General features: G+C 44.1%; 1 protein-coding gene across 1 annotated transcript in view; it reads right to left on the bottom strand.

Annotated features, from left to right (window-relative positions):
* Nucleotides 1-15,412, bottom strand: part of LOC122925464 (olfactory receptor 1468-like) — a 93,051-nt gene that overhangs the window by 20,065 nt on the left and 57,574 nt on the right. The window contains exon 2 of the mRNA XM_044276821.1: nt 9,633-9,821. Within this exon, the coding sequence (XP_044132756.1) occupies nt 9,633-9,821 (189 nt within the window). The remainder of the gene's footprint in view (nt 1-9,632; nt 9,822-15,412) is intronic.

Raw genomic sequence — 15,412 nt, 5'->3', positions numbered from 1 at the left:
TTCTAAGCGCGCTGTTGGTGGATACCGCTTCTCCTCTAGTTAATGTGGTATGATGCGGTTTCTCGTAGGGATAATGCTGTAGGCCAGACGCGTTTCGAAGCTGGCTGCTTCTTCCTCAGTGGCTTAGCATTATCCCTGATATGGATATGTGTGTCTTTTTATATCCACCCTGGGGGTGTGGCCATGTTGATTGGGGTTGGCTAAAAAAGGTCGGCCGGATTCCCATATTGAATAGGTAGTGTTGGATAGGGATAGGGAGCATTAACATTTTTTATAGTGAAAAAAATAAATGCATGTGTGTTGTGTCAATTGTGTGTATTGTATCATTGATACAAATATCTTAGTGTAGAGTTCACCTTGGAGCTGGTACTCTTACTTGGGATCTCCACCGGGATAGTATACAGTTGCAAGAAAAAGTATGTGAACCCTTTTGGAATGATATGGATTTCTGCACAAATTTGTCATAAATGTGATCAGATCTTCATGTAAGTCACAACAATAGACAATCACAGTCTGCTTAAACTAATAACACACAAGATTTTAATGTTATCCTGTTTTTATTGAACACACCATGTAAACATTCAACGTGCAGGTGGAAAAAGTATGTGAACCCTTGGATTTAATAACTGGTTGAACCTCCTTTGGCAACAATAACTTCAACCAAACATTTCCAGTAGTTGCAGATCAGACATGCACAACAGTCAAGAGTAATTCTTGATCATTCCTCTTTACAGAACTGTTTCAGTTCAGCAATATTCTTGGGATGTCTGGTGTGAATCGCTTTCTTGAGGTCATGCCACAGCATCTCAATCAGGCTGAGGTCAGGACTCTGACTGAGCCACTCCAGAAGGCGTATTTTCTTCTGTTTTAGCCATTCTGTTGTTGATTTACTTCTATGCTTCAGCTGGTGGACAGATGGCCTTAAGTTCTCCTGCAAAATGTCTTGATAAACTTGGGAATTCATTTTTCCTTTGATGATACAAATGTAGCAGGGTTAGCGCTCCAGCTCTTAACTCAAATTTCTTAAATCATTGCGTTATCTTGAGACAAAAGTCATTAAAAAGCAATTGAAGGTGTTAGCTTAGATTAGATAACATAACTCAGAAAACAGGAGTGTTAACTCTACTCCATCCGTAACAATCCGTCCAGGCCCTGACACAGTAAAGCAACTCCAAACCATGATGCCCCCACCACCATACTTCAGAGTTGGGATGAGGTGCTGATGTTGGTGTGCTGTGCCTCTTTTTCACCACACATAGTGTTGTGTGTTTCTTCCAAACAACTCAACTTTGGTTTCATCTGTCCACAGAATATTTTGCCAGTACTTCTGTGGAACATCCAGGTGCTCTTGTGCAAACTGTAAATGTGCAGCAATGTTTTTTTGGGACAGCAGCAGTTTCCTCTGTGGTATCCTCCCATGAAATCCATTCTTGTTTAGTGTTTTACATATCGTAGATTCGCTAACAGGGATGTTGCATATGCCAGAGACTTTTGTAAGTCTTTAGCTGACACTCTAGGTGTTGGGATTCGAACCTGTGACCAGTAGAATGTTCGCGAACGGGGGAACCGGGTGAACCACCATTGACTTAAATAGGCAGGCGAATTTTAAAACCCACAGGGACTCTTTCTAGCCACAGTAGTGATGGAAAAGTTGTTTCAAGGGGACTAACACCTGGACTGTGGCATGCCGGAGGGGGATCCATGGCAAAACTCCCATGGAAAATTACATAGTTGACGCAGAGTTGGATTTTAATCCATAAAGGGCATAAATGAACTAACAATCCTAAAATATATTGAACAACGTGGTTTAAAACATCAAGTGTGTGTATACGGTATTAGCCTCTATCCTCCTCTCAAAGGCTTCGATCCTCCTCAGACCGCCTCCTCTGTAGGGTTAGACAATCGGAAAATAGTATAGTACCCTCTTAGTAGTTGGTATAAAAGGTTTTATTCTACTTACAAACGTTGGTAGACAATAGGCATATCACGAAAATAAAATCTGTAATGTTCCTGCCCGACCCGGGTTTCGCTCTCTGGCTTCCTCAGGGGCGACAACTGCGCATGTCCGCAGTGGGGCCCTTTAAATAGCCCAGCTTCCCAAGTTACGGGAGCCACCACTCGATCAGATACTTCAGTACAAATAATAATTTCCACATGGTTTTCAATCCATATAGTAAAATACTTCATTCCAAACAATAATATTCACATATATTAATAAAAAAATCCTCTCCTAATCAAAAACACCTTTTTTCCTATATTCCCCCTCTCGGGTTACCGCAGCTTCATGATATAAATAAACCTCCTTGGTCCTTTCTATTGAACTCTTTTATCTAGATCATGTCATATCCTCCGTTCTTTTCAGTTCCCTTTATATTCATACAGCCTTTATCCCAGATTTCTCAGGCAACCTCTCGAATCATAAACTTCTCACTTTTCCTATACCATACATGATGCAGTCACCTACTTACTTCACCGCCCACAATTGGTCCCGTCATCCAGGGAACTCTCAACCCCACCTCCCTCCCCTCATGGCGTCCACATCACATGGTTCAGCCGCCCAATGAGCAGCCACATCTCAACACATCTGTAAAGCGTCCTATCCTTGCCACCGTAGTCGTGGTAGGAGGAGGATTACAAACAAACAACCGGTCGCAGGACCGAAAATCCCTGTAGGGGTACTACTTTTTTTGAAATTTAAAAGGTATAACTTTATTAAATTATTTAAAACATGGTTACAAATAAACCATATCCCCACACACTTTAAAACTATCAAGTGATAGTGCTGAATATACTAGGTTGCTATTTGATACTTTGCCCCTCAACAATGTAACAAGGAGGGGAAAAGGAAGAAAATGGTGGAGGAGGGTGAGCGGTTGTAGCTCTACGTGTGCAGTTTCAATTCACAAAGCGGAGATGTATCCCTATTTTGGGAACAGTTTGACCTGGGCCCAGGTCATAAACTGTATATTCCTATCTCCAATTCACAAAACTCCTGTGTATCACTTTTCACTGCCACTATACTACGGCATTCACACACATCCAAGAGTGTTTACTCATGTTTATACCTCCATATACATTTATCCATGCACCTATTAGAGCACTAAACACCTTCCAAAAATAGAATGCGCCTAACACTAGTCCCCACCCGACATGTTTCGCCGTGATGCGGCTTTGTCAGGGGTTCCCGGTACTAGCTTCGGCGCGCTGATGAAACACTGACTTTATTAGCTAAGTCACAACCCCTGTTTGTCCGCGGTCAACATTCGCATTGGCCGCGGCTACAGAGGGGGGGCGTGACACCGGTGGAGAGTACATGGGCGCCTAGTGATGTCATCATAGCTGTGCATCCCCCGCCGTCTCCTCTTCCAAGCGCCTTCTAATTGCGTAACAGCGTGAGTCATGAGCCCGCCTCCTATATAACATAAACGTAGGAAGGGCCTCGCAGGGCTCACGTCAGCAAGTAAACAAAATAGAAAGCAAGTGATATCTTTTAGGCATGAATGAAGGGAGACAAACGGAGGAGAACTAGATTATATTCCTACTAGTTGTTAAGTCAAGTTTATTTATATATATATACAGTCATGTGAAAAAATTAGGACACCCTTTGAAAGCATGTGGTTTTTTGTAACATTTTTAATAAAAGGTTATTTCATCTCCGTTTCAACAATACAGAGAGATTAAAGTAATCCAACTAAACAAAGAAAACTGAAGAAAAGTCTTTTCAAGATCTTCTGTAAATGTCATTCTACAAAAATGCCTATTCTAACTGAGGAAAAAGATAGGACACCCTCACATGTATTCCCTCTTAAATTGGCTCAGATCTCACACAGGTATATCACACCAGGTGCACATAATTAGTAGATCGTTACTCTGCATGTTGAATGAGGCTTGCCCTATTTAAACCTCAGACATTTAGTTTGGTGTGCTCCTGACTGTTGAAGTGAGAGTGAGCACCATGGTGAGAGCAAAAGAGCTGTCAGAGGACTTCAGAAAAAAGATTGTAGCAGCCTATGAGTCTGGGAAGGGATTTAAAAAGATCTCAAAAGATTTTGAAATCAGCCATTCCACTGTCCGGAAGATAGTCTACAAGTGGAGGGCTTTCAAAACAACTGCCAACATGCCCAGGACTGGTCGCCCCAGCAAGTTCACCCCAAGAGCAGACCGCAAGATGCTAAAAGAGGTCTCCAAAAACCCTAAAGTGTCATCTCGAGAACTACAGCAGGCTCTGGCTACTGTTGATGTAGAAGTACATGCCTCTACAATCAGAAAGAGACTGTACAAGTTTAACTTGCATGGGAGGTGTGCAAGGAGGAAACCTTTGCTTTCCAAGAGAAACATCGAGGCCAGACTGACATTTGCCAGAGATAAAGTTGACAAAGACCAGGACTTCTGGAATAATGTTCTTTGGACAGATGAGTCCAAAATTGAATTATTTGGACACAACAGCAGAGGACATGTTTGGCGTAAACCAAACACAGCATTCCAAGAAAAGAACCTCATACCAACTGTGAAGCATGGAGGTGGAAGTGTCATGGTTTGGGGCTGCTTTGCTGCAGCAGGACCTGGTCAGCTCACCATCATAGAATCCACGATGAATTCTACTGTGTATCAGAAGGTGCTTGAAGAACATGTGAGACCATCAGTTAGAAAATTAAAGCTGAAGCGGAACTGGACCATGCAACATGACAATGACCCAAAACATACTAGTAAATCAACCAAAGATTGGCTGAAAAAGAAGAAATGGAGAGTCCTGGAATGGCCAAGTCAAAGTCCAGATTTGAATCCCATTGAGATGCTGTGGGGTGACTTGAAAAGGGCTGTACGTGCAAGAAACCCCTCAAACATCTCACAGCTGAAAAAGTTCTGCATTGAGGAGTGGGGTAAAATTTCCTCAGACCGATGTCGAAGACTGGTAGATGGCTACAAGAACCGTCTCACTGCAGTTATTTCAGCCAAAGGAGGTAACACTCGCTATTAGGGGCAAGGGTGTCCTATCTTTTTCCTCAGTTAGAATAGGCATTTTTGTAGAATGACATTTACAGAAGATCTTGAAAAGACTTTTCTTCAGTTTTCTTTGTTTAGTCGGATTACTTTAATCTCTCTGTATTGTTGAAACGGAGATGAAATAACCTTTTATTAAAAATGTTACAAAAAACCACATGCTTTCAAAGGGTGTCCTAATTTTTTCACATGACTGTATATATATAGGTAGCAAAAAAATGAGGCAGCACTCCGACATAAGGTGAAAGCAAACGTGGATCCTTTATTCCCCTCTGCAACGTTTCAACCGCTCATTGCGGTCTTTATCAAGCATGGTTTACAAGTGTCATACAGGGGTATACAGACGTGGACAAAATTGTTGGTACCCTTTGGTCAATGAAAGAAAAAGTCACAATGGTCACAGAAATAACTTTAATCTGACAAAAGTAATAATAAATTAAAATTCTATAAATGTTAACCAATGAAAGTCAGACATTGTTTTTCAACCATGCTTCAACAGAATTATGTAAAAAAATAAACTCATGAAACAGGCATGGACAAAAATGATGGTACCCCTAACTTAATATTTTGTTGCGCAACCTTTTGAGGCAATCACTGCAATCAAACGCTTCCTGTAACTGTCAATGAGACATCTGCACCTCTCAGCAGGTATTTTGGCCCACTCCTCATGAGCAAACTGCTCCAGTTGTGTCCGGTTTGAAGGGTGCCTTTTCCAGACTGCATGTTTCAGCTCCTTCCAAAGATGCTCAATAGGATTGAGGTCAGGGCTCATAGAAGGCCACTTTAGAATAGTCCAATTTTTTCCTCTTAGCCATTCTTGGGTGTTTTTAGCGGTGTGTTTTGGGTCATTGTCCTGTTGCAAGACCCATGACCTGCGACTGAGACCAAGCTTTCTGACACTGGCTAGTACATTTCTCTCTAGAATTCCTTGATAGTCTTGAGATTTCATTGTACCCTGCACAGATTCAAGACACCCTGTGCCAGACGCAGCAAAGCAGCCCCAGAACATAACAGAGCCTCCTCCATGTTTCACAGTAGGGACAGTGTTCTTTTCTTGATATGCTTCATTTTTTCGTCTGTGAACATACAGCTGATGTGCCTTGGCAAAAACTTCGATTTTTGTCTCATCTGTCCACAGGACATTCTCCCAGAAGCTTTGTGGCTTGTCAACATGTAGTTTGGCATATTCCAGTCTTGCTTTTTTATGATTCGTTTTCAACAATGGTGTCCTCCTTGGTCGTCTCCCATGTAGTCCACTTTGGCTCAAACAACGACGGATGGTGCGATCTGACACTGATGTTCCTTGAGCATGAAGTTCACCTTGAATCTCTTTAGAAGTCTTTCTAGGCTCTTTTGTTACCATTCGGATTATCCGTCTCTTAGATTTGTCATCAATTTTCCTCCTGCGGCCACGTCCAGGGAGGTTGGCTACAGTCCCATGGATCTTAAACTTATGAATAATATGTGCAACTGTACTCACAGGAACATCTAGTTGCTTGGAGATGGTCTTATAGCCTTTACCTTTAACATGCTTGTCTATAATTTTCTTTCTGATCTCTTGAGACAGCTCTTTCCTTTGCTTCCTCTGGTCCATGTCGAGTGTGGTACACACCATATCACCAAACAACACAGTGATTACCTGGAGCCATATATATAGGCCCAATGGCTGATTACAAGGTTGTAGACACCTGTGATGCTAATTAGTGGACACACCTTGAATTAACATGTCCCTTTGGTCACATTATGTTCTGTGTTTTCTAGGGGTACCATCATTTTTGTCCATGCCTGTTTCATGAGTTTATTTTTTTACATAATTCTGTTGAAGCATGGTTGAAAAACAATGTCTGACTTTCATTGGTTAACATTTATAGAATTTTAATTTATTATTACTTTTGTCAGATTAAAGTTATTTCTGTGACCATTGTGACTTTTTCTTTCATTGACCAAAGGGTACCAACAATTTTGTCCACGTCTGTATATACCCAAAATGCATTGTGGTAATATAAGTGGAAATTATTCAATTATATGAATATAAACATAGAAAAACAGCTCAATAAAACAAAAAATTATCACCGGAATAAAGCCAGCATCCCAGTAATACCATACAATTTGTACATATAGTGAAAAATATTAGTATACAAGATCCTATTGGTGCCATAGCATAAGTACTCTAAATAGAACTCATTATCTAAGTGGTACACCACATGTGTAATCGTGTCGATAATAATCATGGTTAAAAACATTAAGCAAACTCACACAACGGTAGATGACCACCGGCGCCAAAATCCGCGTCCTCATTAACCAACAGCGCATGTCCAATCACCTAGCAACGACCCCCAAACAGAACAAGTCAAACGGCGTCACGCAAGTCACGGGACAGATCACATGCTCAACCACATGACTATCGCAACACACGGATGACACGTCAGAGGGCGGCGTCAGACCACGTCACTGAGGAGGGGGAGCACCGAAAGTCAAGGTGAAAACGACGTCAGCTAACTGGCGTCGTTGCCACGGTGACCATCCGCACAAGCCCGCCCAGAAGACGCGTCAAAGCTAGGGAAGGAAATGCGCCAATGGAAAACACAGAGAGTAGGAGAAAACAAAGGGCACAATCCAATTAAATATTCCGATTAAGTAATCAGCAAAACAGAGATATATCCATATACAACTGTCCACATCAGAGCTGTGTCGACTATATATACTAGATTGCTGTGATGGCTAATCAAAAATAGAGTGGACGTGGTTCAGTGTATATCAGCACCATATAAGATCAATTTAAGATCGGTGCCATACAACTCAATATACTAGAGGAAAAGAGAAAAAGGAGGGAGGAGCCAACGGTTAACTCATTTCCATGATAATAACCAGAAGCTCATTCAGGGTAAGAGGTCAAGGACATATCAGTGCCCCGTACCCCAACACCCAATTACACCCCATAATCTCAAAGGGATAAACAAGAGAAAGACCACCACTACATGTATAGAGCCATCAACAGACAACCATTATAGTAATCATAGATATTTATTTTCATATATATCTCAGTTGTGTAATATCCAGTTATTGTGCCCCATGGATCCTCCCAATCATAAGATGACATAAACGGAGAACCGCAGGATTCCAGGACCGCAGTACATCAAAACCGCTGCCAAAGCATTGATAGAAGTAATCTAAAAGAGAAAACAAAGAGCGGTTTAAACAACTGTAAAACCAAAAATCATAGCAAATAGTGAGATAGATGACACTTATACATCTCACACATACACAGACACAATAAAAAAGAGAAAGAAACAGAGTCCATAGGCGAGCAACACATTATATCACACTCCACTTAAAATCAACGTTAAGACCAGTGGGTCTAAGAGTGTTGAGGCGATGGATCCATCTAAGCTCCCTCTGTTTGAGGGCCCTAATCCTATCACCACCCCTCCTGGACTGAGTGATCTGATCCAGAATCATAAATTTAAGGTCCTTCTCTTTATGATTAGCTTCAACAAAATGTTTGGGGACTGGCAGATCTTTTCTCTTACGTCTAATGGAGAAACGATGATTGTTGAGACGTGTCTTCATGTCACATGTGGTCTCCCCAACATATAGGAGACCACATGGACAGGAGAGCACATACACGACAAACGAACTGTCACATGTCAGATAATGACCAATAGTATAGGGGACACCTGTCTGAGGATGGGTAAACCTGTCACCCTTGGTCATGTAAGAACAATTTACACAACCAAGGCAAGGATAACTACCTTTTTTGCGTGATCCGATGTATGTTTGTGTCAACACTTTACTTGGAATATCAGCCCTGACCAGTTTATCACGAAAACTGGTGGGGCGTTTATATGAAAAAAGTGGGGGTACAGTAAACGCAGTGATATTAGGGAGATTGCTCTTGAGGATGGGCCAATGTTTGCGGACAATTTTAGCAATGCATCCACTCTGCTCAGAATAAGTGGATATAAATGGAATTCTCTCCACCTTACTTAGTTTCACCACTGGTGATTGATGTATACTTTTAATCTTATTGAGATGTTTATCAATGACCTGGGAGGGATAGCCTCGTGCCCTGAACTTCTGTGCCATTTGTGCATATCGTACAGGCAATTTATCAACATCCTGTACCACCCTCTTAACCCTAAGAAGTTGACTGTACGGCAATGAGTTGATAGTCGACCTGGGATGACAACTGCTATAGTGCAATAATGTATTGCAATCTGTAGGCTTAGTATAGATATCGGTCAATAGTTTATCTCCAACTACCGTAACAGTAGTGTCGAGAAATTGTACTTGGGTCTCAGAATAGACCAGGGTAAATTGAATGTCAGGATCCAATGCATTCAAGAAATTATGAAATGACTCCAGTGAAACTGGGTCACCATGCCAAATGAGGAAGACATCGTCTATGTATCGCCACCACCCCAGTACCTTACTGAAGTGGTGGGACACATAGACAAGGTCTTCCTCAAGGGCCGCCATGAAGACATTGGCGTAGGTGGGCGCCACATTAGACCCCATAGCGGTCCCTCTCAATTGCAGATAGAAACTATCCAGGAACAAAAAATAATTGTTCTTAAGGACCAGATCCAACAACTGGACAATGAAGACCTGACAATCACAAGAGTAGTTACCTCCAGATAATTGTCTCTGGACAGCAGATAAACCTCTTGCATGGTCGATGGAGGTATATAAACTGGTGACGTCAAAGGACGCCACCAGACATCCATCAGGTAGTTTGATATCGGAGATCTTGTCAAGAAAATCCCCAGTGTCCCTGATGTAGGATCTGGCACCGACTGCAAAGTGGCGAAGCAAACGATCTAAAAAAATAGAGATGTTAGAAAAAATGGATCCGGTTCCAGCAACAATGGGCCGGCCAGGTGGGTCTATCATAGATTTGTGTATCTTCGGTAACACATATATGACGGGTGTCCGTGGCTGCGGTATGATCAAAAAAGAATGAAGCTCATTGTCAATGATGCCCTGACACAATGCTGTATCAAGGACCCCCTTGATACAACGGGCAATATCAAATCTCGGATCACCCGTCAAGACCCTGTACACATTACCATCATTCAATTGTCTCCTAATCTCCTGTATATACTTAGGGGTGTCCATAACAACAACCGCACCCCCCTTGTCAGCAGGTTTCTTTTTTGTTATTTATATATATATATATATATATCCATGATTTTATATATATCCAGGTCAATTCTTTTTCTACCAGGCACTGAATCCTTTTGTAACTTATAAGGCACCACAAAGTTTTACCCTGCATTGATGTCACTATTAGACAAAATCCACCTATATTTGTTCTAGGGATGAGCGAACCCAAACTGTATAGTTCGGGTTCGTACCGAATTTTGGGGTGTCCGTGACACGGACCCGAACCCGGACATTTTCGTAAAAGTCCGGGTTCGGGTTCGGTGTTCGTCGCTTTCTTGGCGCTTTTTGAAAGGCTGCAAAGCAGCCAATCAACAAGCGTCATACTACTTGCCCCAAGAGGCCGTCACAGCCATGCCTACTATTGGCATGGCTGTGATTGGCCAGAGCACCATGTGACCCAGCCTCTATTTAAGCTGGAGTCACATAGCGCCGCCCGTCACTCTGCTCTGATTAGCGTAGGGAGAGGTTGCGGCTGCGACAGTAGGGCGAGATTAGGCTGATTAACTCCTCCAAAAGACTCCATCCAGTGATCGATCTGCAGCTGTGGATGATTGAGCTGCTGATACTCAATTGCTCACTGTTTTTAGGCTGCCCAGACCGTTTGTCAGTCACTTTTTTCTGGGGTGATCGGCGGCCATTTTGTGTCTTGTGGTGCGCCAGCACAAGCTGCGACCAAGTGCATTTAACCCTCAATGGTGTGGTTGTTTTTTGGCTAAAGCCTACATCAGGGTGAAGCTGTCACACCAAGTGCATTTAACCAGCAATAGTCTGTTTATTTTTTGGCCATATACTACATCAGGGGCAAGCTGCGCCTGTCACCAAGTGCATTTAACCCTCAATGGTGTGGTTGTTTTTTGGCTAAAGCCTACATCAGGGTGAAGCTGTCACACCAAGTGCATTTAACCAGCAATAGTCTGTTCATTTTTTGGCCATATGCTACATCAGGGGCAAGCTGCGCCTGTCACCAAGTGCATTTAACCCTCAGTAGTGTGGTTGGTCAAGCTGTCACACCAAGTGCATTTAACCAGCAATAGTGTGGTTATTTTTTGGCCATATCCCAGTCTAATTCTGTCAGTAAATCTATACCTGTCACCCAGCGCCTAAATACTAGGCCTCAAGTTTATATCCAGCTAAATCTGTCGTTACTGCTGTACTGTTGTGGCTGGGCAAGTTATTTAGTGTCCGTCAAAGCACATTTTTTGTTCTGGGTTGAAATCCAATTCCCAATTTAGCAATTTCCTAATTTAGTGGTTTCTGCTGTATCAGAGCTATTTGAAATCTATCCCTAAAAGGGTATATAATATTCAAGGTGCACATAGGGTCATTCAGAATAACTTCACACACACGCTACTGTGCATTTCCAAGTCTAATTCTGTCAGTAAACCTATACCTGTCACCCAGCGCCTAAATACTAGGCCTCAAATTTATATTCAGCTGAATTTGAATACAATACATTGGGCCAAATAATATTTTTGTTGTTGTGGTGAACGATAACAATGAGGAAAACATCTAGTAAGGGACGCGGACGTGGACATGGTCGTGGTGGTGTTAGTAGACCCTCTGGTGCTGGGAGAGGACGTGGCCGTTCTGCCACATCCACACGTCCTAGTGTACCAACTACCTCAGGTCCCAGTAGCCGCCAGAATTTACAGCGATATTTGGTGGGGCCCAATGCCGTTCTAAGGATGGTAAGGCCTGAGCAGGTACAGGCATTAGTCAATTGGGTGGCCGACAGTGGATCCAGCACGTTCACATTATCTCCCACCCAGTCTTCTGCAGAAAGCGCACAGATGGCGCCTGAAAACCAACCCCATCAGTCTGTCACAGCCTCAAGCCCGGCCTTTTGGTGTGCGATAATGGGCGAAATCTCGTTGCAGCTCTGGGACTAGCCGGTTTGACGCACATCCCTTGCTTGGCGCATGTGCTGAATTTGGTGGTGCAGAAGTTCATTCACAACTACCCCGATATGTCAGAGCTGCTGCATAAAGTGCGGGCCGTCTGTTCGCGCTTCCGGCGTTCACATCCTGCCGCTGCTCGCCTGTCTGCGCTACAGCGTAACTTCGGCCTTCCCGCTCACCGCCTCATATGCGACGTGCCCACCAGGTGGAACTCCACCTTGCACATGCTGGACAGACTGTGCGAGCAGCAGCAGGCCATAGTGGAGTTTCAGCTGCAGCACGCACGGGTCAGTCGCACTACGGAACAGCACCACTTCACCACCAATGACTGGGCCTCCATGCGAGACCTGTGTGCCCTGTTGCGCTGTTTCGAGTACTCCACCAACATGGCCAGTGGCGATGACGCCGTTATCAGCGTTACAATACCACTTCTATGTCTCCTTGAGAAAACACTTAGGGCGATGATGCAAGAGGAGGTGGCCCAGGAGAAGGAGGAGGAGGAAGAGGGGTCATTTTTAGCACTTTCAGGCCAGTCTCTTCGAAGTGACTCAGAGGGAGGTTTTTTGCAACAGCAGAGGCCAGGTACAAATGTGGCCAGCCAGGGCCCACTACTGGAGGACGAGGAGGACGAGGATGAGGAGGAGGTGGAAGAGGATAAGGATGAAGCATGGTCACAGCGGGGTGGCACCCAACGCAGCTCGGGCCCATCACTGATGCGTGGCTGGGGGGAAAGACAGGACGATGACGATACGCCTCCCACAGAGGACAGCTTGTCCTTACCCCTGGGCAGCCTGGCACACATGAGCGACTACATGCTGCAGTGCCTGCGCAACGACAGCAGAGTTGCCCACATTTTAACGTGTGCGGACTACTGGGTTGCCACCCTGCTGGATCCACGGTACAAAGACAATGTGCCCACCTTACTTCCTGCACTGGAGCGTGATAGGAAGATGCGCGAGTACAAGCGCACGTTGGTAGATGCGCTACTGAGAGCATTCCCAAATGTCACAGGGGAACAAGTGGAAGCCCAAGGCCAAGGCAGAGGAGGAGCAAGAGGTCGCCAAGGCAGCTGTGTCACGGCCAGCTCCTCTGAGGGCAGGGTTAGCATGGCAGAGATGTGGAAAAGTTTTGTCAACACGCCACAGCTAACTGCACCACCACCTGATACGCAACGTGTTAGCAGGAGGCAACATTTCACTAACATGGTGGAACAGTACGTGTGCACACCCCTCCACGTACTGACTGATGGTTCGGCCCCATTCAACTTCTGGGTCTCTAAATTGTCCACGTGGCCAGAGCTAGCCTTTTATGCCTTGGAGGTGCTGGCCTGCCCGGCGGCCAGCGTTTTGTCTAAACGTGTATTCAGCACGGCAGGGGGCGTCATTACAGACAAACGCAGCCGCCTGTCTACAGCCAATGTGGACAAGCTGACGTTCATAAAAATGAACCAGGCATGGATCCCACAGGACCTGTCCATCCCTTGTGCAGATTAGACATTAACTACCTCCCCTTAACCATATATTATTGTACTCCAGGGCACTTCCTCATTCAATCCTATTTTTATTTTCATTTTACCATTATATTGCGAGGCTACCCAAATTTGAATGAACCTCTCCTCTGCCTGGGTGCCGGGGCCTAAATATATGCCAATGGACTGTTCCAATGTTGGGTGACGTGAAGCCTGATTCTCTGCTATGACATGCAGACTAATTCTCTGCTGACATGAAGCCAGATCCTCTGTTATGGGACCTCTCTCCTCTGCCTGGGTGCTGGGCCTAAATATCTGACAATGGACTGTTGCAGTGGTGGCTGACGTGAAGCCTGATTCTCTGCTATGACATGCAGACTGATTCTCTGCTGACATGAAGCCAGATTGTCTGTTACGGGACCTCTCTCCTCTGCCTGGGTGCTGGGCCTAAATTTATGAAAATGGACTGTTGCAGTGGTGGGTGACGTGAAGCCTGATTCTCTGCTATGATATGAAGACTGATTCTCTGCTGACATGAAGCCAGATTGTCTGTTACGGGACCTCTCTCCTCTGCCTGGGTGCTGGGCCTAAATATCTGACAATGGACTGTTGCATTGGTGGCTGACGTGAAGCCTGATTCTCTGCTATGATATGAAGACTGATTCTCTGCTGACATGAAGCCAGATTGTCTGTTACGGGACCTCTCTCCTCTGCCTGGGTGCTGGGCCTAAATATCTGACAATGGACTGTTGCAGTGGTGGGTGACGTGAAGCCTGATTCTCTGCTATGATATGAAGACTGATTCTCTGCTGACATGAAGCCAGATTGTCTGTTATGGGACCTCCCTCCTCTGCCTGGGTGCTGGGCCTAAATATCTTACAATGGACTGTTGCATTGGTGGCTGACGTGAAGCCTGATTCTTTGCTATGATATGAAGCCTGATTCTCTGCTATGACATGCAGACTGATTCTCTGCTGATATGAAGACAGATTCTCTGTTACGGGACCTCTCTCCTCTGCTTGGGTGCCGGGGCCTAAATATCTGAGAATGGACTGTTCCAGTGATGGGTGACGTGAAGCCAGATTCTCTGCTATGGGAACTCTCTCCAATTGATTTTGGTTAATTTTTATTTATTTAATTTTTATTTTTATTCATTTCCATATCCACATTTGTTTGTAGGGGATTTACCTACATGTTGCTGCCTTTTGCAGCCCTCTAGCCCTTTCCTGGGCTGTTGTACAGCCTTTTTAGTGCCGAAAAGTTCGGGTCCCCATTGACTTCAATTGGGTTCGGGTTCGGGACGAAGTTCGGATCGGGTTCGGATCCCGAACCCGAACATTTTCGGTGAGTTCGGCCAAACTTCTCGAACCCGAATATCCAGGTGTCCGCTCAACTCTAATTTGTTCCTCATTTGTAGGGTATGAAATCATTATGAACCTATGACAAAAATGTACTTATTATTCACATGTATTCATCAAATTAATTTTGGCAGTGCTATGATTTTACAGGTTTGCTGTAATCTACAGCTAGCACAGGTGTCCAATATTTTTATAAGAAGGCAAAGTAGGAAAAACCTTCATTAAGTCCATATGGAGCCTTACTTAGTAATCTGTAGATCCATTTGGACTCTTCCTTTAAAAGCTTGAGGTCCAAATTGCCACGTCTGGGGCCCAATTTGACTTGGGATAGACCCCAAAACTTAAGAACGTCAATTCGACCATTATGGACATATGAAATATGTCTATATAGCGATGTGTCTTTTTTTGTGTTTATTGCACTAATGTGACCCGATATTTGTCTCCTTAATTCCTGAACTGTCTTGCCGACATATAACTTTGGGCATGTACATGAAGCTATATAGACTATTCCACTACTCTTA

The sequence above is a fragment of the Bufo gargarizans genome, chromosome 2, assembly GCF_014858855.1.
Source record: "Bufo gargarizans isolate SCDJY-AF-19 chromosome 2, ASM1485885v1, whole genome shotgun sequence".
Lineage (NCBI taxonomy): Eukaryota > Metazoa > Chordata > Amphibia > Anura > Bufonidae > Bufo > Bufo gargarizans.
Note: the sequence above shows the minus strand (reverse complement) of the source record. Positions and strands in the feature narration are given on the sequence as shown.